At 40.5% G+C, this 25,012-nt stretch overlaps 1 protein-coding gene across 2 annotated transcripts in view; it reads right to left on the bottom strand.

Moving 5' to 3' along the window:
* LACE1 (lactation elevated 1) overlaps nucleotides 1-25,012 on the bottom strand; it is a 121,929-nt gene that overhangs the window by 30,335 nt on the left and 66,582 nt on the right. For both annotated transcript variants that reach the window (XM_019537863.1, XM_019537864.1), the window contains 3 exons: nucleotides 24,582-24,664; nucleotides 18,271-18,341; nucleotides 17,914-18,014 (listed from right to left, as the gene is read on the bottom strand). In XM_019537863.1, the coding sequence (XP_019393408.1) occupies nucleotides 17,914-18,014; nucleotides 18,271-18,341; nucleotides 24,582-24,664 (255 nt within the window). The remainder of the gene's footprint in view (nucleotides 1-17,913; nucleotides 18,015-18,270; nucleotides 18,342-24,581; nucleotides 24,665-25,012) is intronic.

Genomic DNA, 25,012 nt, shown 5'->3' with positions numbered 1-25,012 from the left:
TAGGGGCTGACCCTCTCAGCAGCACAGAGGCAGAGAGGGATCTTGGAGTCAGGATTGACTCCAGGATGAATATGAGTCACCAATGCAATGAAGCAATAGGCAGAGCCAACCGCACCCTGTCATACATCAACAGGGGCATCACTAACAGGTTCAGAGTGGTCTTGCTCTCCCTGTACGCGCAGCACCAGTCAGGCTGCAGCTGGAGTAGTGTCCAGTTCTGGGCACTGCACTTCAAGAGGGACGTGGAGAACCTGGAGAGGGTCCAGAGAGGAAGGCCACTTGTATGGTCCAGGGCCTCCATGGCCAGACCTATGAGGAGAGGCTGAGGGACCTGCATCTCTTCAGTCTCCGCAAGAGGAGACTGAGGGGGGATCTTGTGGCTGCCTACAACTTCATCAGGGGCCACTCAATTATGGTGCTAGGTTTGCACACAGTACTTTCCTAAATGGAAGGAGTATGTCCATCTTATTGTGATGTAGTTTGCATGCGAGTAGCACTGAATTGGCTACACTACATCTGTGTGTACAACCTTCTGAACCAGAATGGACATGGTACATATCTCAGTATGCTGTTGTCTTGTGCCATTATTAAGCATTATGGATACACCCTTACACTCCACTGCAGTTGCAATATCTCTCTTTAGTTGCTAACTAGATTGCATATGACACTTAATAACAAAGTAAGTACTTTTTTTGTCCTTGTGTCACATAGGTAAGTTTATTTTTCACTGTACCAATGGAGAAATTGAGGGAAAGAGTTTAAGTGGGCAAAGAGAATGGGAAGTACTTACTCACTGCATTAGAACTCAGAAATTGTGACGGTCACATGACATCACCAGAACAGATGGCTGCCTGACAACACCACAAATATTCCTGATCTCTGACCCCCTTAACTCCCCAAAAGCGTATCTTTTGTTTGTAAAATGCACACCCTATATAAAGGGGATCAATTTGAAAATCTACCCAGACAAAATTTGCTGAAAAATCCTCATTCAGAACCACTTACCAGGTCTGTGGAATCAAAAATGGCTGCTGTACAGAGATAGAGAACAAGCAGAGGAGAAAAGGTAAAAGACAAAACAGCCTTTTTTGATCAGAATGGACTTTGGTGAGTCAGAAATCATAGCTTTAAAATCCTCTGTGGAAGCACAGTTTGATAAAAATCTAAGCAAAGATGAAAGAAATTGCAGGCAGGATCACAGACCAGGAGATAAAAGTGGAGGGAAGGCTGAAGTCAACAGCATATCTCCAAAATACAATTAAGGGGATTAGAAAAAAAAATAGAAAAAGATCTTGTAGAGAAAATTGAGGTATCGAAAATTGTGAGAGAAGAAACAACCTAAGAATAAGAGGACTCCCAGAAGCTATGAAGAAGCGAGGTCCAGCAGAATATTTAGAGCAGGTATTCCACTCCTTCCTATAGCTGAAAACAATCAACAGTTTTTGTAGCCAGATCACATGGGGCTCTCTCCACACTCACAAATTCAAACTTCCCAAGAGACATGATACTATATTTTCTCCATTTTGAACAAAAGCAGTAGATTCTGAAGGTTAGAGGCTATGTGCAGACTTTCAGTTTCTCCTGGGAGAGTCACAGTTCTCCTGGCAGAAACCACAAATGTACAATCTTTCCAAATTTTTCTACTAGAGCAAAAAATGCAGTTTCAGGAGACAAAATAAACCACACCAACTCGGCAGAAGTAATTCCTGATAGAGTTTCTCCTGGGAGACCAAATGTCTGTACACTCATCCTTCTGACAGAAGCTGCAGCATGATCCTTCAGTATCCCAGCACGCTTTATTCCCAACTATCCCCACATGTTCAGGGAGACTGTGTCACTTGAGTTGGACTCTACTACTTCAGCCAAGCAGGGAGCAAGACATTCCCCCCAAGTGCTCTGGGGCCAAGAAAGTTTAGCCCCTTCACCATCCCCACACTGCATTCCAGGGCTGCAGGGACAGAGAGGTTCCCAAGGCATCTGTGTCATCCCCCCCCCGCGTGACCCTGAGTAGTCTGGGTCCAGTCCAAGAGGGGTAGGGATCCACTACAGGCTGCTGCCACAGAAGTTGATATTCCTGCAACTGGCAAGAGGGGAGAGAGACTCTGGATCTCCCCTCCCAAAGTCTCATAGGGAGGGAGGAAAGAGGTATTGTAAGCTGGCTGCCATGGGGCAGCCAGCCAATCAAACTGCCATCAGCTGCCTCCAGGTGGACAGGGGATCCTGCAGAGCACGCTAGAAAGTATACACAGAGGCTCCCTGTCTGTGGGCCCCCTGGCAGCACAGTCTCTATGTTCTTCACTAGGCAGGCCCTTCTAACATCTGGACTGTGCTTTACTGGTAGGTTCTTCTACCAGGAAAACAAAACCATGAGAATTATCTCAGATCATTTCAATGTGTATTTGCAGCCAAAAAGACATTCTAATCCTATTCTGAGAAGACATAAAATCCAAGTGTTTCAAGACTTGTCACAGGCAACATTAAGGAAAAGGAAGGAACCTAGTGAAATTATAGCATCTCTCAGAGAAGCAAATAAAATAAAGATGGAATTTTAAATTTATCTTTACACATCAAGAACAGCAGTACTTTATACAAGGAAAAATAATGTCTTAAAATCCTTGAAAAACTAAAACTTAATGGAATCTCAACCTGAGACTGATGCATAGAGCAACAAGCAACACCATAAATAATGAAGTACAATTGCAAACTCTTAATAGGCCTGTGTGAATTGGCTTCGGATCTGGCCGCTACGGATGGCAGCGATCCGATTTGGAGCTCAGGACTGGGTTTCTGCCTCGATCTTGCCAAAGTGGCTACGAAGCTTCAGAGCCGCCTCAGAGATCCGGCCATAGGGTATAATGGGGGAATCAATGAAATATCTGTAACTTCGCTGTTTTTTGTCTGATTTGGATGAAACTTGCAGGGATGGTAGCCTCTGGTGAGAGCATGAGACTTGCCAATCTCACCAATCTCCTCGACAGCTGGCAGGTGTCGTGGCCTCAGCAGGGGCCACCATCTCTGCAGCTGTCACCCCGCTGCACCTTAACACACATACAGTGTCACCCCTGGCATGAGTTTTGCTTGTCCACAGCTTGAGGGGCAGTTCCCCCCAAACCCCTGCACCGATCTTCTTGAAACTTGGCAGGCTTTGTGGCCTCAGCAAGAGCTACCAGCCCTGCAGTTTTGACCCCCATGTTGTAACAAAGACATGACAGGAGTTTTGCTTTCAAGAATTTGGGGTGCAGTTACCCCCAAACTCCTGCACCAATCTTTTTGAAACTTGGCAGGCTTTGTGGCCTCAGCATAGGCTACCAACCCTGCAGTTTTCACACCCTCCTACGTTGTAATGCCTAGATGTGACATAAGTTTTGCTTTCAGGAATTTGGGGTGCATTTCCACCCAAACCCCTGCACCGAACTTCTTGAAACTTGGCAGGCGTCATGGTCTCTGCAGGGACTGCCACCCCTGAAAATGTAATCCAAATCAGACAAAAAAACAACAAAGTTATAGATGTTTTATTGTTTCCCCATTATACCCTACGGCCGGATCTCCGAGGCAGTTCTGAAGTGCTTCAGAAGCTCTGAACTGCTTTGGGAAGCCTAACGAGGCCAACACTTCAACCCAGTCACGCTGCTTCGGACCCCAAAGCTATCAAAGCTTCTCCTGATCCAAAGGTCTGCCTGAAGCCTTGCACAGCCCTAACTCTTAAGCCCAAGAGAAAAAAAGATACCAAAGTACAAGGACAAGAACACTAGGAGAAGTCACAAAACTAGGGGTATTCAAGGATTTGAGTGGAACTGAATGAAAGAAAAGAAAAAAATGGAAGAGAGAATATCACAAATGGGAAAGAAAAGATAAAATGTTAATGTTGGGAACTGAAATAACTAGGAAAATGGGGAAATAAAGACACATTCTAAGGCTAAAAGCAAAAGGTAGGGGGTAGGAAAGGGGTATAAATATAGGGAAACATGGGAAGAGGCTGGGGACATGACTTACAAGGAAAGACTGAGGGAATTGAGCTTATTTAATCTAGAGAAGAGGAGACTGAGAGGAGTCTTAATAGCAGCCTTCAACTACCTGAAGCGGGGTTTGAAAGAGGATGGAGGTAAACTGTTCTCAGTGGTGGCAGATGACAGAGCAAGAAGCAATGGTCTCAAGTTGCAGCAGGGGAAGTTTAGGTTAGATATTAGGAAGAATCTTCTAACTAGAAGGGTAGTAAAACACTGGACCAGGTTGCCCAGAGAGGTGGTGGAAGCTCCATCCTTGGAGGTTTTCAAAACCCAGCTAGACAAAGCTTTGGCTGGGATGGCCTAGTTGGATCTGGTCCTACTCTGAGCAGGGAATTGGATTAGATGACCTCCTGAAGTCCCTTCCAACCCTAACTTTCTATGATTAACATATAAATTATTACCAAAGAATTATTATTTCCTTTGTAAGCATGTAATAACTCCAACCTCATGCAATTCTCATGTATCACTCCTGTGTTAGAGTTTTGTGGAGTATTTGCCTGAAGTTAAAAAAAAACTCAGAAATTTTAATCTCAATATTGTGCTCAGAACCTTTGCCAAGAACCTCTGACTAATGAAAACTATAATTTGCTCGAGATTTAGAAGAAAGAGGATGATGATGGGACAAAAAATCTGAGCTTAATAAAAGGGAGAAGTTATCTGGAACATCAGGAAAAAGAAGATCAGAAGTGGTTTGGGACAAGAAACCCCCCCAGAAAAACAAATGTATATTATCAGTTCTGACTGCTGGTAAAAGCAAGGGCCCTTCTACATGTGCAGCTAAAGGTGCAATGTGATCTAATGATGAGCAATCCACACAATTGCACTTTGTGCCACGCCACATGTGCATGGCAGGAGGCACGATTGCAGGATTGCATATTAGATCCCATCATGCATTACTGCCAGTGCAGGGGGGACCCAGGGTCATGATCGCTAATGGGGCTCACAGCGGGGGCTGCATTCTCCCTGCTGCCCTGCACCTCAGGAGGCTCACAGCAGGAGCAGTGTTCTCCCCACTACAAACCCCACAACTGACAAGGCTCACAGTGGGGGCAATGCCAGGAATGCTGCTGGCACTGAGTCTTGTCAGCTGTGGGACTGGTGGTGTACCCCTGTGACACCTGGCCACACATTCAGTTTATGGCATGATAATAACCAGCTACGAAGTTATTACACTTTTTTTTGTGGAATAACGTAGCTTATTACTTGTTTTATCACTCCATTAATTAGTGTAGCTGGGTCACAACTTAAAAAATATCGTGTCTTAGATATAATGTGCAGATGAGGCCTAAGTGCTAATTATGCCAAGTCCTGCACTATCATCATAAATTTTTGGTGGGTCAGAGGATAAAACGGCCACTACTTTTAGGATCAACTCCCCACCCACCCTCAAACAAAATAGGTTAAACTTTTTTCATTCTGCTTTTCCTTCCATTTTCTTAAGCACTGTCGCATTTACTACTCACTTAAGAATTTATTGTATAGGTTTGATTTTAACTGAAGCTGGTCAAAACTAAGAAATTCTGTTGGATTTAGAAATTTATCAGCACTCTGAATCAGAATGAAAACCAATGATTTGTCATTACTGGCTAAACAGATATTCCCTCCAAAATAATTTTTAAAAAATATTTCTTTTTGCAAAAACAATTACAATTTTTACTTCCCAAGAAAAAATTTATTTTGAAATTTATTTTGATTTTATTATTTTACAGTATTTTGCGACGTCAGTAGTAAAAGTTCATAATATAATCTATCGGGTCAAGTCAATAACATGGCATGTCAGTAAAACATATTAGAAGTAGTCAAAATATTCTATTTATTTTTATGACTGTTAAGAACAGCTGCTACTTAGCACCAACTGAAACATTGTTTTCTAGATCAAAGAGCCTCCTGTTTATGTTGTAATGGAACAGTTTGACACTGAAACATTCAATAAAAAAAAGCACTCGGTGTATTAATTAGAGGAGCAGCTGTTTTCTGTATCCTACTTTGATTTAGCAAATAAGAGAAGATTTTCAATCTGCATGAAGTAGCAGCTGCCCTTAATTTTAAAAATAAATTACAGGAATATTTCCAGTTATTATGCCATGATAGGACCTGACACATCAGAACATCTTATATTGTACACTATTATTACTGAAATGCTTTGGGATAATGTAACACAAAAATGAAGGGAAAAAAAAAAATCAAGATTTTATTTTGACATGAAATTTCAAAATCCCTCCTTCCTCCCCACCCCTTTGCCAAAACAGATATTTGATTGACATGATTTAGCAAAAAAGGCTTCAGCAAAATGTCATTTTCTTTCCGTATTTCTTAATCTTCAAATAGTTGATTATAACTGGGAACTCTACTTATTTTGGGATTTTCATTAGTACAGACTGTACCATCACTGAGGCCCCTGACAGATGTTCAACTTAAAATGTAATGGGATCTAATCCTTGAGCCCAACAATCATTTGTCTTGCCATGCCATGTGGGCATGGCATGACACGAGATTTTGGAATCAGCAATTAGACCCCAATTGTGCTATACTTGCTGGGCTCCCCTGTGCAACAGCAAAATGGAACCAATCAGCTGATTGCCAATGGGGGCCAGGAACCAAACCAGTCCCCGGTCCCAGCTGACAATCAGCTCAATGTATGGGAAGCTTAGCATTGGGCTATAACAGCCCAGTCCTGGACTCCCCATGCCTCAGAAGCTCTAAAATTAAGTGTGCTGCCCAACTGAGCAGCACACATAGTTTTGACAGGTCTAGGTACATGGGGTGCCTGGCACTGGGCTCCCTATGCACAAGGAACTGTATAAACCCTGTCTGCCACCAAGCTGGGTAGCACATGTGGTTTTATAGTTCTCTATATATAAGGAGCCCACCATCAGGCAGCACATGGAGTTTTGACAGGTCCTAGACACACATTCAATTTAAGGCATGATTCAAATGAGCATTATATATGGAATAACTTTGTGGCTTGTCTACATGCAGTTCAATTTATGGCATAATAATGCAAATGTGGCTGGTTACTACTTAAGGTGTAATTATCACTTAATTATGTTTTAAATGTAACGTGTTGGTCGTCTGAGTTACCATGAACAAATTTATAGCAAATTTCCATCCAGAACAAATATTAACTTTGTTTTCAGATTATAAATAACAGTATCTCTTTCTATATAGGAATTCTTGTCATCTTGCACATCCTTGCTCCTTATGTACTCCAGCAGAGATTCATAAATTAAATAGCATTCTCTGAAATATTTAGGGCCGCCACAAGGTGGGAGAGGGGTGTCAGACTTGTGCGCTGAGCCAGATACAGACCATGGGGGTCCTTGTTAGCCAGACCTGGACCTGGGCATGAAGTTGCAGTAACAACTCCAGCAGTTCTGGCTCTAGACTGGAGAACATGGTGGTGGCTCCAGCCCCCACCAAGTGCCCTGCACTGGAGCTGCCACTTCTGTGTGTGCCCTGTCATTGCAGCAGCAGCAGTTTCAACTCCAGCTCAGAGTAGGTGGTAGGGCCTCAGGGCCACATCAGTGGTAACCAGCAAAGTGACTGGAGGGTGACTGTGGCTATTCTGCAGCAGCCCACTCTCCCTAGCCATGCCAGTAGTCCAGTGGGCTGGATGGAGTGGCTCTATGGACTAGATCCATCTTACAGACCACATATTTGACATCCCTGCTGTACAGCCTTAACTTTACTGTGCTTCTTTGCCAAGAGATGATCATGTGCCAGACCAAGAAACTAGCATACACTTCAAATGTCACTACTACAATTACAGTGCACTCAATAAGAATTTCAAAGTGAAGTTAATACTCTCTAAATCAAGTACTGTTTTACAAATGGGTATACCAGTGATAAATGAGAGAGAGGTTTCATTTGTTAATGTATTTACATAAATATTTTAAGTTCCCCTGGTGGATGGTGATATAGATGCAACAGTGTCCGCACAAACTTTCTTTATAAACAAATACCTTATATATGCATCTCTACGTCTGTCAAGTAAATATCTCACACACACATGCTTGCACAGCAGATGGCTAGTCTCCATTATAAAACATGCTTCCTGTTCTTAAACCAGTGCGTTCAGCAGGGCTAGGGACAGAAGTTACACATAAACCAATTTAAGTGATCAGAAACTGGTTTAAACCTATAACAGAACAGAAGCTCAGTGCACATAAACCAGTTTCAAAAAGCCTGAAACTAGTTTAAGACGAACCTGGTTGAATGTAGTATCAGACTTAACTGATATGGGTCAAATCAGTTTATGACACTTCTGTCCCAGACCCCTTCCTGGTTCAAGTTAAATCACAGTCCCCCAGTATGCTTTGCAGCCCCAGACTGGGCTGTGCTGTCTGCTCCACAGAGTAGGGGCTGGCCCCGCCCCTGTGCTCCATAGCTTGAGCAGTGAGGGTTGGCTGACAAGAGTGTGGGGAGGCAAGTCCAGCTGGGGATGTAGCCCGGTCAGCAGCAGGGGAAGAGGAGGGAATGCCCTTCCCTCCCACCCCCCGGCAAACCCCAGCTGGAGTCTGAGGCCAGGGAGGGGGGAGTTAAATACCCCTTCCCGAGCTCAAACTTACTGCTGGTTGCAACTGTGGACTATACATCCCAGAGGCACCTGGAAGCAAGAAGAGGAAGTGATGAGCAACCATGCAGAGTCCTGTTGTTGTGATTGTGGACTGCAAATCCCAGAGACTTTAGAGGCAGCAGGAAGAGAAAGCAAATACATAGCCCACGCTGGCTATGTGCCAGAGAATCATGCTGTAGCACTCCCCAGCTTCTGGCTTGAACCCCTGAAGGCCTGTGGCTGCATTTCCTGAATCAAAGGTAAATGTGTGTTCACTTCCATTTCAATTTAGTCTCTGTATCCTAGACTAACCTGCATGTACTGAATCAATACAGCCTAGGGCTTTTTGACTGTCTGTATTTAGCACAGAGGGTTTCTCCAATCTGCACTGAGCATACTTCATCTCCACATAGCTTCTGTCTGTGACCTTAGTGAGCACCAGGGATCTGTGTTTTCTGTTTGCCATGGGAAAACATGGATTTTCTCATTTAAAGGACAAAAACATGGATTTTCCCTCCTTAAAACAATGCAGGAAACTTTGAGTTTTCCCTTGCAGGCTAGCAGTGTTCCAGCCTGGAAGGAGCTGCTTGGGGCTGGAAGGATCGAGGGAGAGGGCAACTGGAGGCAGGTAGGTGCCATATTCATGTATGCATGCACACATGTCTGGCATACAGCCAGGCAGGGTGGTGGGAACAGCGCCAGCAACTGGATAAAGGTAAGTCTATGGGGAAAGTTAGGGTTTGGGGACTATCCAGGGGCCTGTGGGGAATGGATGTGTGTGCGTGCGCATGTGGCAGGGGTGCGCAGAGTGGGGGTGGGCGCCTACCAGTGCTGGGGAAAGATATCCAGGCACAGGGGCTGTGGCAGGACAGCGGGGTTCTGAGGCAGTGTTGGGTGCCACCAGCAAGCCCAGCTCCGTGCTGTTGCCAACAGGGCCTGCCAGGGGGTGCTGCCCCTCCAGTGAGGGAAGGGGGCAGGGGGCCTTTTAGGCATCCCTCTTTTGCTTCCTCCAGCCCATGCTGGGACTGGAATTGCTCTGCTGCCACCCACATGAGCCACAGTCACTGTGCTCCGACCCAGCTGGGATGGAGAGCACCTGGAGCCCCTTGCCATTCTCCTGCTGCCCACAGCATGGCCTAGGCCAGAACCACGCTTGGCTTCATGCCACTGCTGTGGAGCATGGCACTGTTCCTCCCCACAGCCAGTGGTGCGGTGCAGTGTGGGGTGGCCCAGCTGCTACCTGTGCTTCTGCATGAGATGCCATCCTCACTGTGTCCCCACAGACCAACATCCTGTGAGTTGTGCAGGGCCAGTCAGGGTGGTGGGTAGCTGAGGGCCCCCTCTAGCAGGGCTTGAGTGAGAGGCACCAGTAGGGCTGGGGGCTGCAGACTGGGAGTGACAGGCACTGGCAGGGCCAGGGGTCAGCAGGTTGGGGGACTGTGGATCAGGACTGAGAGGGCACTGGCATGGGCACTTGGACAGGGGTAGGGCACCGGCATATCAGGACTGCTCAGCACCAAAGCACTGGGGGGGGGGACTGCAGCTGGATCCTTACCCTGGTGAGCAAAGGGGGCAGGGGGAACTCTGATTTTCTATGACAAAAAAAACAAAACAAAATCAAATGCCAAAATATATAGGTATTTAGAATTTATTTTATTAAAGTGATTGAGGCACTGGTAGGCTTCTAGACTGCTTTAAAGTTGTAAATATATCAATAAAACATTGTGTTCAACTGATACCTATATTAGCAGTGTTTCATTTTAGTTGTGGAAAAATGCGGATATGGGGGGTTTTAATTAGGGAATCTGCAGCATTTTTTGTCTTATTTTTTAATAAGAGAATTTGGGATTTTTAAACAGAGAAAACCAGGATCTCACTCATAGTCAGCACCCATTCCCCTGGAGAGTAATTAAGCATGACCAACCCCTGGGCTGTTGCGGCTGGGCAGCTTTCATGGCATTACTCCTTTTAACTGAGGGGAACCAGTGGAATAAATTGGCACCAAAAGACCATCTAGTATAACTTTTACATACCATTTAGTTCACTCACTCACCCCTCTATTGAGTCTAACAACTTATGTTTGTCTAAAATCTCTCTAATAGAAAGACATCCAATCTCTCTTATAGAAAGTTCTGAGAGATAGAGAATCCATTTCTTCCCTTTGCAGTTTGTTCAACTTTTACTGTTAAAAAATCTGCACCTAATTTCTAATTCGATTTGGTCTAGCTGTAGCTCCTAGTCAGTAGTTTTTTCTTATGTGTTCTTCTGTTGGATTAATCAGCTCTTTACATACCTAGTATTTTCTCTCTGTGAAGGTAGCCGTATCCTGTACTAAGGTACTTTCCCACCTTCTTTCTAATAAGGTAAACAGAGAGATTAATTTTTTTTTTTTTTTTACTGTAAAGCATTTTCTCTAGGCCTTGAATCATTTTTGCAGTTCTTTTGCACTCTCTTTTTTCAACATCTTTAAAAAAATTGTTGACACACCAATATGGCATACAGTATTCTAGTACCAGTCTTATTAATGCTATGCAGAGATGTAAAATTACCTCCGTACTCTCCTGTTTATACATCCAAGAATCACACATTTTTTTAGCATCACTTAAGACTGAAGATTCATGTTGACTTGCTTTGGCCACTATAACCTCTAAATCCTTTTTAGGATTGCAGATTATTAAGTTATACAGAGTGCTCTGTATAACATTCATTTTCTTGCAATTTACCACTCTGTAACTCTTTACCTTAACTTAAATTTTTATCCACAGCAATTTCATATTTTCTTCCAGAAAACTGAAAAAAAAAGTTGTTGAATAGCCCAGTACCAAGCCCTGTAGAACCTTGCATCCTTTTGATGATGATTCCCCACTGACAACTGTTTTGAGTTCTTTCATCTGGCCAATTTTTAATCCATTTGACATGTGCCTTCACATATCTCCCTTACCAATAAATAAGTATTCAATTACTGTGGTACTGTTGGAGTGATGTAGCTATGACAGTCTAGTGAGAAGCCAGGATATTTTTGGAGGTGATCTCTCTCTGGACCAAGTTCCTGGTCAGGAAAGATTTTAGATGAGCTTTTGAACACAAAGTACTGATATTTTATAGTGCCAATATTTTAATTAGCAGGTCAAATACCCTTAGTACATCATATCCATGCAGCTGCCTTTAAATCAACCAAATTTATAAATTACAGCAAAGAATCACAGCAGTTTTATTTGACATTACTTATTTTCCAGAAAACCATGTTGACTGGCATAAATTCTGTATCAGTTGAATCTTGTATCAGTTTTAACACTGGGCTGCCCAGAACCGGCAAAAACCTAACTAGCCCATGTCACTGCACTTGACATTTTAGAATGTTAACATTTTTGGTTAGTGGGAATTCCCTTGCATTCCGAAATTTATTAAAATGGATATCAGCAGGTCACAGATCTCTTTGATCAACTTTTTTAGGACTCTTAGAAGCAAATTATCCAAGCCTAATATCTAAACAATATCTAGTGATGATGTTCAACATCCTCCTTAGATACCAATGCCCTGGACAATACTTCATTGTTCTCCTGATATAAGAACATCAGCTGGCTTATAACCTAAAACAGAACAAAACTATTTGCTGAACATTTCTGCCATTTCTGTATTGTTATTGGAAATGTTACAATCTACATCTAGTAACAGGTCTATATTATTGTAAGAATGTCTTTTCAGCCTGTTAAACTTTAAAAATACCTTCTTATTGTCCTTTTGCCAGATATTTTTTCCTTGACATCTTTAGCTTCTCTTACCACATTTTAGAAAGATTTTAATATTATTTGCCTTTGTCTATTTTTTTTTATTGCTTCTTTATCTTTAAATTGGCTCCTTAACTGCCAGTGAATCAGGATAAAATTTTAGCCAAAAGGTGTTCAGGGAAATGGCAGCTTTTTGGATAACTAAAAAAACTTCTTTTCCTTAAGAAAGAGCTCCTGAGTTTCATTCACATTTTCTGTCAACATCTTCCCTCCTAGATAAATTTGTTTACGGTTTTCTTGAACTTCGGGAAATTTGAAGCACAGACAAATTTTATCAGTTGGGATTATTTTCAGCCATACCAAATATCATAAGGTCACAATCACTGGTCCCAATCCAAATATCAATCTCCAGTTCAGCAATTAATTCATCTTTATCTTAATGAGAACCAAGCTTATTTCATCTTGGGTCCAGGTCTGTTTATATTAAAATATCTATCATTTTAGACCTTTTGTTTTAATACCTGCTGAATTATATTTTCAGCACCTCTCTCCCAAGCAGAAATCCCCCAGGATTTGTACAAACAATTTTTCTATATACATACTGCAGACAGATGTTTAAGAAAAAAACCACATCTGGTTTGATTCAGTGGCCTATCACGGATCGTTGTAAGTACTCCATTGAGCTACTTCCATAACCCAATCTGTGCTCTCTAAGCAGTCTATAACTATAGATTTTAACATTCTGATGACCCCAGTAGGTTTCAATAATATCAATTTTACCAGATTTCTTCTCATCAATTATTTTTTTCAATTCCTCCTCCTTGTTATCAGACTGCATAGGGTTGTATATAAAGCAATTGAGAAATGTTCTCTTCACTATCTTTGAGTACAGTTGTTAGTCACGTTACTCTGAAGCAGACCACCTTTGAGTCTGTGGCCTACAAAACGTTATGCCAGTTAGCTTCTAGGGTGCTGCCTTGCCCTGCCTTCTGCTTCACTATCTTTGTAACATCAGTTTGTAACATCAGTTCAATTTATTTGTGACATAAGCAGCCTGCACTTCACTGGCTTTGGTATCATCTTTCCTTTGTATTGTTCACTTAATATCAACCAGGCTGCTACAAGCTAATCTCCAGCTGAGACTGACCTATGATGCAGACTGTCCTGTTCATAGAACTCCTCTTCCACTTAGCTGTTTTCTGATGTTCCACAAAATTAAAAATATTTAGTTTTGCTCCAGTCACTGAGCCAACAGCTTATCTCCAGGGTTTTTTTGTGTTTCTTTTCCCTCAGGCATGGTAGCAGAAGGGTCCCTGAGAAGATCACTTGGGAATTCATTGCCCTTCCTAACTCTCCAAAACAGTTTATAGCTGTATAGCTATAGATGAGGCCATATCATCACTTCCAACATGGGATGATATTATACATCACTCATTAGTAATTTCATAGTCCCAGTTAATCTTGAAATTAAGTCTTGCATTTTCCATATTGCAAAATCTCTTTGTGAGGTCTGTGGCAATAAGTTCTGAGTCTGGTTGCCCAAGAAGCCATTATTTTCTCCATAGCTATTGTAGTATTTAAACTTATGCTTCTAAATTATGTATCTTTTCTCTACCATGACTTCCCAGCCTATACTTCATACACCAGAAATCAGCTGTCTACCAGCAGAAAGGAAAAACACAGGTCAAGCAGAGGTGTCTTTATTATCCATCTCTACTACTACTTGTAGAAACACCACAGCAGGAAAAAACTACGCACCACATCCTGTAAACTCGCTTGAAAACTCTCACTTGCCATTCCTGCCAGATTCTCAAGGATTTAGTAATTGACTTAAATATAAAAGTCTTACTGCTTAGGTCTACTCCACTGCTGACAGGGAGAGATTAACCATTTTAATTTGAAACAATGAGTTTGATCCAAAATCTAAATATCCTTGTGTCTTGACAGTGACACAAAACAGATAACCGCTCTTAGCTGGGATATTCAGGACCCAAAACCCCAGTCTAGCATTTTTCATGAAGACAAAATGAACAAGAACATATCATTGAACACATACTTCCCTCTCTACTAATTTATTTTCCTTCCATGCACAGAATCCATGGCTATTCCTTCCAAAATCATGCTATCTGCAACTCACAGGATCGTAGGATCATGTTCTCATTGTCATGGTGTCAAGATAATGTCATGGTGTCAAGATAACAAGAAGAAAGTTGAAAGCTGCTTAGCTTGAATTCAGAGGGTAATGGAGGGAGAATGTGATACAAGAGGGCAATAACTAGTGTGGAGGGTTTAGGATGGGGCAAAGTAGAACAGGAGTGTAGGATTTTTAAATGTCAATGTTTTGCTGCTGCTGCTCAGGTACCCATTTTACCACTGGGATTCATGGCTACCTCTTATTTGTCCTACCCCTTAGGCAGTTGCTCTCAATTTTTTTAGACAAAAGACACCCCTGCCTAACTTTTCTGAGTATAGTGGCTCTGCAATTCAAAAGTGTAATTATTACAGTGCATTAAAATAATGGTGTGCACATGCACATATGTACAAACACATACACATTTATAGCAAACTGGTCCATTAAATCAGCTGTACATGTAGCCACATGGAGAAATAGAACATGATGCCTTGACATGCAAGTGCAGAGGGCAGGGCATCTCCTTCATTCAGTGAGCCCTGAGTCTCATGGATTGGACCCTGGGGGTTCCACAGGGATTCACAAGATAGAGAGATGCCAAGGCAGGCTTCTTTGTTTCCCAGGGCAAAATGCACCTTATCTGCTAGGCAACTGATGGCACAACTCACCCAGCACCCTGGGAGAAAGTCAGGGCCCAATCCTCAGCTGGGGGATTTGGTACTGGAGTCTGAAGCATTGCTATTTTGCCCTGTCTGAGCCCAGCAGAAGAAGCATTTACTACAATGTATGTGGTCTGATTTCCTAGAGGTGCAACTAGTAAAGGTTGGGCCCTGAGCCAGCACTTCACAAATATGGTGGGTACTCTCATGCTTCCCCTTCTGCCTGCTGTGATGCTGCTCACCCTCCCACCCGCCTTGTCCTTCTCTACCCTGCTCCAGGAATTTCTCTGCACCACCTCCCCAAAGCATCCAAATGCCTACTGTCTCCCTAGCACTCCCAATTTGTACTGAGGGCTGCTCTCGCACACCCTACTGCAGCCTTGTCACTTACCCTGCTGCTGATTCACTTGTGAGCTGCACAAGCATGCAGGGGGAACCCAGAGTGGGTGGGCAACCACAGAAGTGCCCGCTGTACTTGGGAAATGTTGGCCCAGAGCACAAACCAGCAGGAAAAGGGGACCTCAGGTGGTCCTTTTCTAAAGTCAATGCCTGGGGCTCATGTCCCCCTTAGCCGCCCCCTTCTGCCACAGCTGCTTCCTGCATGTCATCTCATAGAAACAGGCACAAGGTTGTTCTATCCTGAAGTGGCAGCTATGCACCATCCTGATCGTGAACCACTGCCCTAGCAAGCTGATCTCTATAATCTACTTTTGCTTCTAGTTATTGTTAGCTCACATGGCAGACATGTATTTTGTAGACCAAAAGTTCCTAACCACACTGATGATCCTAGACAGAGGTCAATATGATTCTTCAGAATGGAATTCCCAAGTTTTTTAGTTTACTTCTTAAAATTCCTAAGGAATTGCCTAGGTTAAAAGACCACTGCGTCTGCAAAGTTGAACACTCCAAATTTAGGGAATTCCAGAATTAAAGTGTTCTTTGCCATCTTACTTGGCCACGAGTTTAATTGTGATACTATCTTGAATTACCAAGATCAGATGCCATTTTTCCACAGTACTGCTGTCTTATTGACAGCACATAAGAAACAGCACTCACATAATGAATCAGGGTTGTATTATTTAACAAGGCTGTTGTCTATATTACTCCCACCTCCTTTGTTGAGGATTTCATAAGGTGCATAGCAAGTACATCAGGAGATTGCAGGAAAGAAAAGAAAAGATGGTCTCATGGTTCAGGCAGCTGAAGTCATCTCTGGAGAATTTAAATTATCTCTGTTTCTGCTGCAGAGTTACTATGTAATGCTGGATAAATCAATCCAAACTTTTTCATAGGTGGTCACTAACTGCATGTTTTCCATTTTGTGGGTGCCAGATCTGCTGAAATGATAAGCTCTCAGTGGCAACTGATGCCAATGGAAATTGGATATTGAATATACAAATGCTATCAAACGCTACATTCACTGAAAAAAAAAATCAGGCTCTTGGCATTTCAAGTCAGGCAACCAAACTTAGCAGACACTTCAGACATTTTGTGTTCCTTAATCCCCACCTGTAAAATGGACATGGTACCACCTTACCTGACACAGATGTTGTGAGGATGAATTAATTCACCTTTGTGAAACTCTTATATTATATTAGTGATGAGCACCATAGACAATTCCATGATGAAATAAATAATGCTGTATACAGAGCACGATTTGAATGGTATGTCACAAAAGGTATGAGCCACACACTGAATTATCAGGTTAGTACAGAAAATTGAATGTGTTCACATAAGCACTTTCCATCCTGTGCATTGAGGAAGACAGAGGGTCTATGTTAAAAAGTTTGTATGTGATCATGTAATGAATGACTACCATACTTCAGATATAGAACAAAATTGATTAAGCCTTATGGGCAGGGAATCCTGGCATATCCCAAATTCTGAGTGCCTGAATTTGTATCCTTAATGTTCTTTTAAACTTTGCTTTCATGTAATTTCTTGGAGGAAGGCTTCAGCTTAAAGCAAACAGTATACATAGATTCCTTTCCACAGAACCTTAATTACTCCCATATAGCTTAAAGCAAACAGTATACACAGATTCCTTTGCACAGAACCTTAATTACTCCAATATAGTTCGAATTTGGCAGAATCATAAGCAACTAAAAAAGGCTCTTCTAACAAAGAGTGCTGAAAAATGTTAATAATATATGTGTTATCAGTCTATCTTACAAATCCAGTTACTTAACAAGCTAAGATTATTATTTCAGAAACCAAATGAATGTTCAGTGGGCTACACTTGCTTTTCGACATCCATCTTCAAACTTTAGGTCATGTGTGAAACAATGTGATGCATCCCATTTACCTTATGACCACATCTTATAAATAGCATGGAGTGATGGGCTGTTTACTATCTTTGCTTAGATGCAGCACAAGACTGAATAGTAGAACTAGTGTTAGTTATGACTGAGCTGTGCAATGACCCTAGCTGGAAGACACTTGGCATTCATTTGTTTGCTGCTTGGCAATGCCATCAGCCCCTTGAATGAGCATCAAGTTCTCCCAAAATCTTAACATCATGATAACTCTATTTAGATATGGATATATTTCAATATTCAACCAATAAAACAAAACTATTATATCAGCCACATAATTCTATTTGGATTCTCAATTAGATCCTAGATTGCCTTTAAGTGTGAGCTACTGTGCTATAATCCAAAAGGAAACATTTTCTGCTCTTTCCCAGGGCTATATTTCCCTTTTGAATTTAAATCTTTTCCCCAAGTTTTTAGAAGCTTGGAAGTTTGAGTTACTTGTAGTTCGGGAAATATCAAATTAAAAACATTGTGAAAAGACTGAGTGTTAACTGATCTAGATTTGACTGGGTACTCACTCTGTCACACAGCTCTTCAAATGTGAAGTCTGCAATGGTTCCACATGCTTTATTCAGCCTCAGCTCTCTGCCTTGCACTTTCAGAATCCTTGGTCTAGTTACTATGGGAACATGAACAAAGACTCAATCTTGTCTGGATAATTACTATAAAATTCATCTCTTACAGATAGGAAATGCATAGCTTGATGAATAATAGCACATGATTCAACACATAAATTAGACAAAATGCTGATACAATGACTGCCACTTGAGTGTGGCATCAACCCATATACAGCAATGGAACTTATTAATTGGTCAGTGGAGATTGGGCATTGTGTTCTAAATGTATTCTCTTTCAAGAGAAATTAACTTACGTACAATCATTTTGTTTCTGAGCCAGCTCATCAAACAACTTATCCATGACAGCCTCCACATCAGCTTCACTTGTGCTACAGTGAAAAGAATAATAGAATATGAAATTAATAACACTTGAAGCCAACATCAAACAGCTGCCTGAGCCTGCTTAGCTTTTTGCCCACAAAAAAAAAAAAGAACAGGATGTTATGCTCTAAATACAAACATTAGATTTAGAATACACTTAAAAGTAGAGAATATTAACTCTCAGGTAGATGATTCTGCCTTATTTGCATACACTGAAAGACTTCTGTGTTTTGAGCTGTTTCCAGTAATGAGGCAATAGAGACATTGCAAATCCATTAACACTATGTGTACACAATGAGAAAAAAAGGCTTCTGGCTCAATCTGGCATGCAAAATAAGAGCAAATAGACAAGGCAAGGCAGTCAAGCATCTAAAGAAATATCCTTTGAAACCTCTGAGAGGGGACATAGCAAAATTAAATAGTGAAGCCATATTAAAAAAAAAAAAAATCAAGTCAACTGATTATTCAGATCAAAAATTTATCAAAATTAAATCAACAGATCTGAGATGGCAACTGCTGTATATATCAATACCTTTATGAGAGTTCTTTGATGATTGTTTGGAAAAGGTCATCTATGAAAAGCAGTTTCACACAAAATGCTTTTGTTAGAAACGAAATAAACTTTCTACTCATCTGTAACCACTGTAAGACTTTTGCAATTTGCCTGATTACAGAATTTAAAAAAAATTCTAGTTAGAAGTTAGCATTTAAAGGCCCCAAGTTTACAACTGTGATCATTTTTGTGGCCTTTTTTCTTTACATTATTTATACAGACGAAGGGTAAATAATATACTCAGCAGAATTTAGAAACTGACAATAGTAATTAAAAGCTATTGCATACCTTCAAACTAAAATTTAGGTATAAAGTGCTTCCAACATGACACACACTGGCCGTGTCTATATGAGATGTTTACTGCACAGTAGACTAATCTATTGCATCTTAAAGCACCACAGTCTACATGTGCAGGCACTTACTGTGCAGTAAATTAGTTTACTGCGCAGTAAAGCTAAATAGCATTAATTGCATGTGTAGACATACAGACTAAATATAATTCTAATGTGAAACGTACATTTTGTAAAAGGCAGATATGCTGATGTTTCACTGATAATAAAGGCCTTCTCTAATTGAAAAATTATGATCAGTAATGTAATACGATTATTTTCTCAAGCACATTAACTACACTCATCATTGGAATCAAGTTGCAAGTACATTTGAGCTTAAGTTCAAAAATACAAAAAAAATCTTGTAAACTTACAAGAGAAAAGCCTCAAGTATTTCTGAGAAAAATGATTATAAATAGCATGAAGTCATAAAGGAGAATCAGGAGTGACAACTTCCTCAAGCACCATTTCAGAGAGTAACACTTAAAAGTGCTGCTGAATGGAAGCTATTTTAGAATAAATTTCTACACATTTTATTTAAAAGTAGAATCTGTTTATAATAATAATAAATCAGTGGTGCATTACTACAAGGAAATGATAATAGAAATGAACCAGCTCAAACCAGGAAAAAGATAAGTGTAAGTGAAACATCTATGCTACTGTTCAATGATAACAATGAGTATGAAGTGCATGAAAACTGCTTTTGGATATATATTTGTGCAGAGTTCCTGAGAATATTTCTTTTGAAAATGGAGCCTTTGGAGTGAAACAAAGAAAGTTTGCCTTGGACAGGACTCTTGTAACACTGACAAGCTAATCATTTGATGATGAATGGAAAATAGTTTTAACAAATATTTATTTGCATATTTAAAATCAGAACAAACTCTATAAATTCTGGGGGAAGACAACGATTATGTTTTTAAAAATAATTCCAAGTCAGTGGCAGCCAACCCTCTTTACATGCATGCTACAAATTAAGCCCTGAACTTCCCCAAATGCCACTCTGATTAGCTACTTTCCCCTATCCAATCTGTTGCTCTGCCTGTTTCTCCCTCCCTGATCAGCTGCTCTGTTTTCTGCTCCCTGACCCCTCCTCCATCTGCCATGTGCAACAAAGAGATTGTCACTTGTGGCATGCATGCTGGAGGTTAGACACTCCTTTTCTAAGTGATCATTCTAGTGTCATTCCCAGTATGTTTGCATCTATTGAGTAGTCTTAAAACACAGCTAAAATAGTCATATATGTTGTTATCTGCAGTCCTGCACTCAGGATAAACAGGGATCCTGACACCGATTAAACACACCTTAAGCTATTCACAGTTCACCCTGCTGGAACCAATGGAAATGAAACAGAAGTCATGTTCTAATCAATGGCATACACAATATTAATAAAGCATCTACAGAAGGCCATTAAAGAGGTTAGCATGTTTTAATCACACTTTCTGTTAAAATGTTTTGCTCATACAAACCTTTTATGAAGTCACATTTTTTTTTAAATGCAGATATAAAAAGGTACTGTACGAATTAAAGTTTTGCACGATGTATTATAGAATGATAAATGGATCCTTCTTTCCACCATTCCCTGAAAAATTTCCTCAGTTCCAAACTTCTATGGTACTAAAAGATCCAGACACTTTCCCCAAATAATCTTATGGAGAATTTTAACCTGCATAATTTAAAAAAATCCAAAACTTCTAGTACTCGGTAGGGTCATCATGCTACTGCAAGCAATATGTTGTTTTTGTTTTACATAGACAACCCTATTTCAGGTGAAGCTTGGAAGACTACCGCCCCAACTTCCACCCTGAACCTGGGGAAGTTTCCAATTTTCAGGGACACAGTTACCCAATTCTTTTATCAAAAGGAATACTGCTATGTAAGCAGAGGGTGTAAGAACTGGTTAATTCTGAAGAGGGAGGTAAGCAACAAAAGATACAAGGTATAACTGATAGCAAATGTTTTGCAGGCCTGACAGAAGAGTTAACACTGGCTTTGCAAGGCCAGAGGTCCTCATACACAATTTTAAAAATGATATGGTTCCCACACAGGTGGTCGGTAAGGTAAATGAAATCTCTACCTATGCATATAAAGGATCTCCTTTGTTTTTGTTGCTTTCTATCACTTTGCCTCAAGGACTTAAGAAGCAACTGATCTACTCCTGGTCTCAGAGAAGTGAATGGAACTACTATATTTATTTGAATATAAGATGATCCTGATTATAAGATGACTTGCCAATAATTATATTTTATATATATAGAAAAATTATAAATTTGTTATAATTTTCAGGTACAGAATCTAATAACTGGAGATTTATCTTGAATTTGTCCCCCTCCTATTGCTACAGCAAGGAAAATAAATGGGGGGGCCCGCATTCAGGTATTCCCCTTGCCCTATGCCTCCCCTCAACTTGTTCCTCCTGCAGCCCCTTCCCCCCTTGCTTACTGTCAGACGCTGATCTCCCAGAGCACATGGAAATGAGAAGCAAATTTGAAAACAATGACCTTGAAATTAAACATAGCTATAGTAATTTGTATCTATATACTTAGTCCATCCAGAATTGATGCATGTCACCTTTTTTTGAAACTGCTGCAAGTTTTATCACTACTCCATAAACACACTTTTAAGCAACACTTAAAAATTAGCACTTACCTATTGTACATTACTTGGTATTAGTCCAAAGCCAAAAGGCTTGCAATTTACTATATAGGTCACTGGGCTGGGCCCCAGCAAAGTCAACAATGTTTCAAACTATGGTGATTCCAGAGCTCAGCACAGCTCAGTATGTGTGTGTACTCCAGACACTGCCCCCAAAGATCTATGTGCTAATTAGCTCCACTTATGATTGGAACTGGGTATTCTTGTCATAACTCCTGGGATGCTCCAAACAGTTATATACAGATGAGGTGCAGGGCAACCTGGTCCAGTTCAGCTTCATAGAGGGTGGGACCACACTAATCATATGAGAGATGGAGCAACAAGGCAAACTGTTTGGGGCCTCATTTGGTGATGTTTGCCAGGCATTTAAGGCTGGTGAAGAAGTAAGAAACAGGAATAATTGGAAATGGGAAAAAGGCACAGTTCAGCTATGACAGTGTAGAAGAAGTCAAAATTTATGTTGTATGTGTGTATATTGTGGCTCTCCATGACTTGGGGAAAAAAGCCAGCACTGAGGAGGACTATGTGCAATGGGGACTGCCATGTATCTTATTCAAATAGGCTGCACTAATCTGTCCTTGTGGTAGGCTCCCATTCATGATGAATACTACAACAAGTGAAAGGAATGGGCAAACAGGTGGGGGAGTTGGGGAGGGGACTGAGGTAGTCATTTGCATAACTGTGATGGGTTCAAGGTAACAGTAATGGGTGCGTGGGTGAGCAGGCATGTGGGAACATGGGTATACAGTGCAGTCTTGGTAATGGGACTAAGAATGATGCAACTGTAAACGTGTGATTTGGACTGTCAAGTGAACCATAGTGGTCACAAGACAGGTCGTTAAATACAGTTGTATATCTATTTATACATATAGAAATAAATATTTTTGCAAAAAAACAACACCAAAAACCCAACAAACCTGTTGTAGGTTCCCATCAGCATGTTTGATCAACATGGGTCATGTGTTTCATAGCCATGCTCAGTTTTGCTGCATTTAATCAGCTCCGTAGTTGTTTTGCATTACTGGAAATGACAGCTGTGTATTTAATGAGGTTTCCTTGTATGCAAACGTTAGATGAGGGCTTTTGAGGAAAAACCCTTGTTTTATATTTGAGTATATCTTCAGTCCTTGTTGTTTATTCTGTAACAGGGTACTCACCATATATCCTAACATATATATGCATCCTAGCACAAAAACTATGTTTTTTCTGAGGAGCCTGTAATTGCAGATGACATGTCTAGTCCTAGACATGTACAGGAAAGCATGTTTAAGATTTCATGTCTCTGAGGAGTAGGAGGTGGTGAGCAGACACTATACTTATCAGAAAGAAAGCCTACAAGTTGGATAGGTGGCAGGAAACACAGCTTCAGCTTATGAGGGGTCTGGGAGGATTGTGAGTCAGAAGCCAGGATGAGACAAGGTAGGATGGCAATGAATAGTCTCAATTTGGTATTTCTAAGGAAACATAGAAAGCCAAGAATGACTGCCCAGTGGAGCTGACCACTTATTTACAGATTCTATCCCACAGAGGGTAACCATGTTAGATCCATCAGAGCATGTGAATAAGGAACTGGCATTTGAACCCTAGTCTCTCACATGACAGAATGCAGACCTATTCATAATTACCCAAATATTTAAGTGTAAGGTCCTAAACAGTGCCCAGGTCTCTGTGGGATCAGGGCCTAGATGCGTCCCATTTTAATCTAATAATTTCAATACTGCAGGAAAACATGCCAATACCAGACAAAAAGGAAAAATTCTCTAGCATCTAAATTTTGTTCTACTGTAACTTTTTTTATAAAGTAAATATTTAAAGAATAATTTCACTGCTGTAATTGTATTAATTAGCTTTTTCCAGATCAACATATAACTAATTCTAATAATAACTTAATTTTAAGAGGTCTGTCTCCCAAACTGGGAACCCCAAAGATGCTCAAAAACGTTTGTCACTGGAAACATACTTTGGTGCTAAATTAAAATTATACTTCAGGCAAAAAGGTATTACAGCAACACCTTTTATTTAAAACATATTTATCTGTGCTGCTTTTGTTGTCACTGATCTAATGATAGCTTACCCTAGCAGCAATTTGGAAAAGACAAGCATCTGCGATACAAAAGCATTCCAACATTTTAACTAAAAAAGTTGTTTCTATCAGATACATCCACAGTTGTAGTTATGTCTCTATTATGTATTACTTAAATATCTTATCTTCAAATAAGTGCTAAAGTAAATTCATCATAGTAAATACTAACAGATAATATGTCATAATAAGACTTTTTTTTAAAATCCACAAATAGGAACACCAAACATTAAATGAATCCTTGTCAGAGAATTTCTATAAATACTTAATTACTTTAATACAATAAGGATGTTCTTCTATTACAAGTGAATTGTGCAATCTCTTTACAAGAGGATATTCATTACTTTGAAAGCATCTGTCACTTCAGTTCTCCAAACACCACACCTCCCCCCAAAAAATCTAATTAGTTTTAATTCAGTCACACATTATAAATGATGCTAGTGGGGATATTGAAAATTTAGCTAATGAAGTTAATATCATGGCATTATGCAAGGCGTTGTGCTGTACAAAATGGACCAGAAGGCCAAAAAAATTGCTAATTGTATTATGTATTTTTAATCTCTTCTTGACTAAGAAATTAACAGCTATTAAGAAGGAAAAAAGGGCAATACCTCACAATAAATCAACTTACAGGTAGTAGAGTTTCCCTGCTGCAGGAAGCACCCGTTTCCGGTAGTCTATTCCGGAATCAAGTTGGACAGCGTTGCAGTATTTCTAAAGAACAAAAAGAAGAAGAGATTGATTACTTTCTGCAAAGTGTTATTGCGATTGTACTTCTAATTCTTTGCATTAAGGGGAAGGCACTTATGCTGATGGCCTAACAGCAATCCAGCAGCTAAGTAGCTCCAAGTTAAGATTATGATGTCTATTTTGCATTCATTTTAGGAAAAATTCAACAGATTGGAGATCATTCACAAATTAGTAAGAAAAATAACTGAAAACTGATATAAGTTTGCTCAAAAAGAGAACATCTCTTTTCCAGGCATCAAACAGAAGTGTTTGATGGGACAAAAAATGTTCCAACCTTATGGAATGTATAAAACATGTATAAAACAGAAAATT

This window comes from Crocodylus porosus, unplaced genomic scaffold (assembly GCF_001723895.1).
Source record: "Crocodylus porosus isolate Cpor-Errol unplaced genomic scaffold, CroPor_comp1, whole genome shotgun sequence".
Classification (NCBI taxonomy): Eukaryota; Metazoa; Chordata; order Crocodylia; family Crocodylidae; genus Crocodylus; species Crocodylus porosus.
Note: the sequence above shows the minus strand (reverse complement) of the source record. Positions and strands in the feature narration are given on the sequence as shown.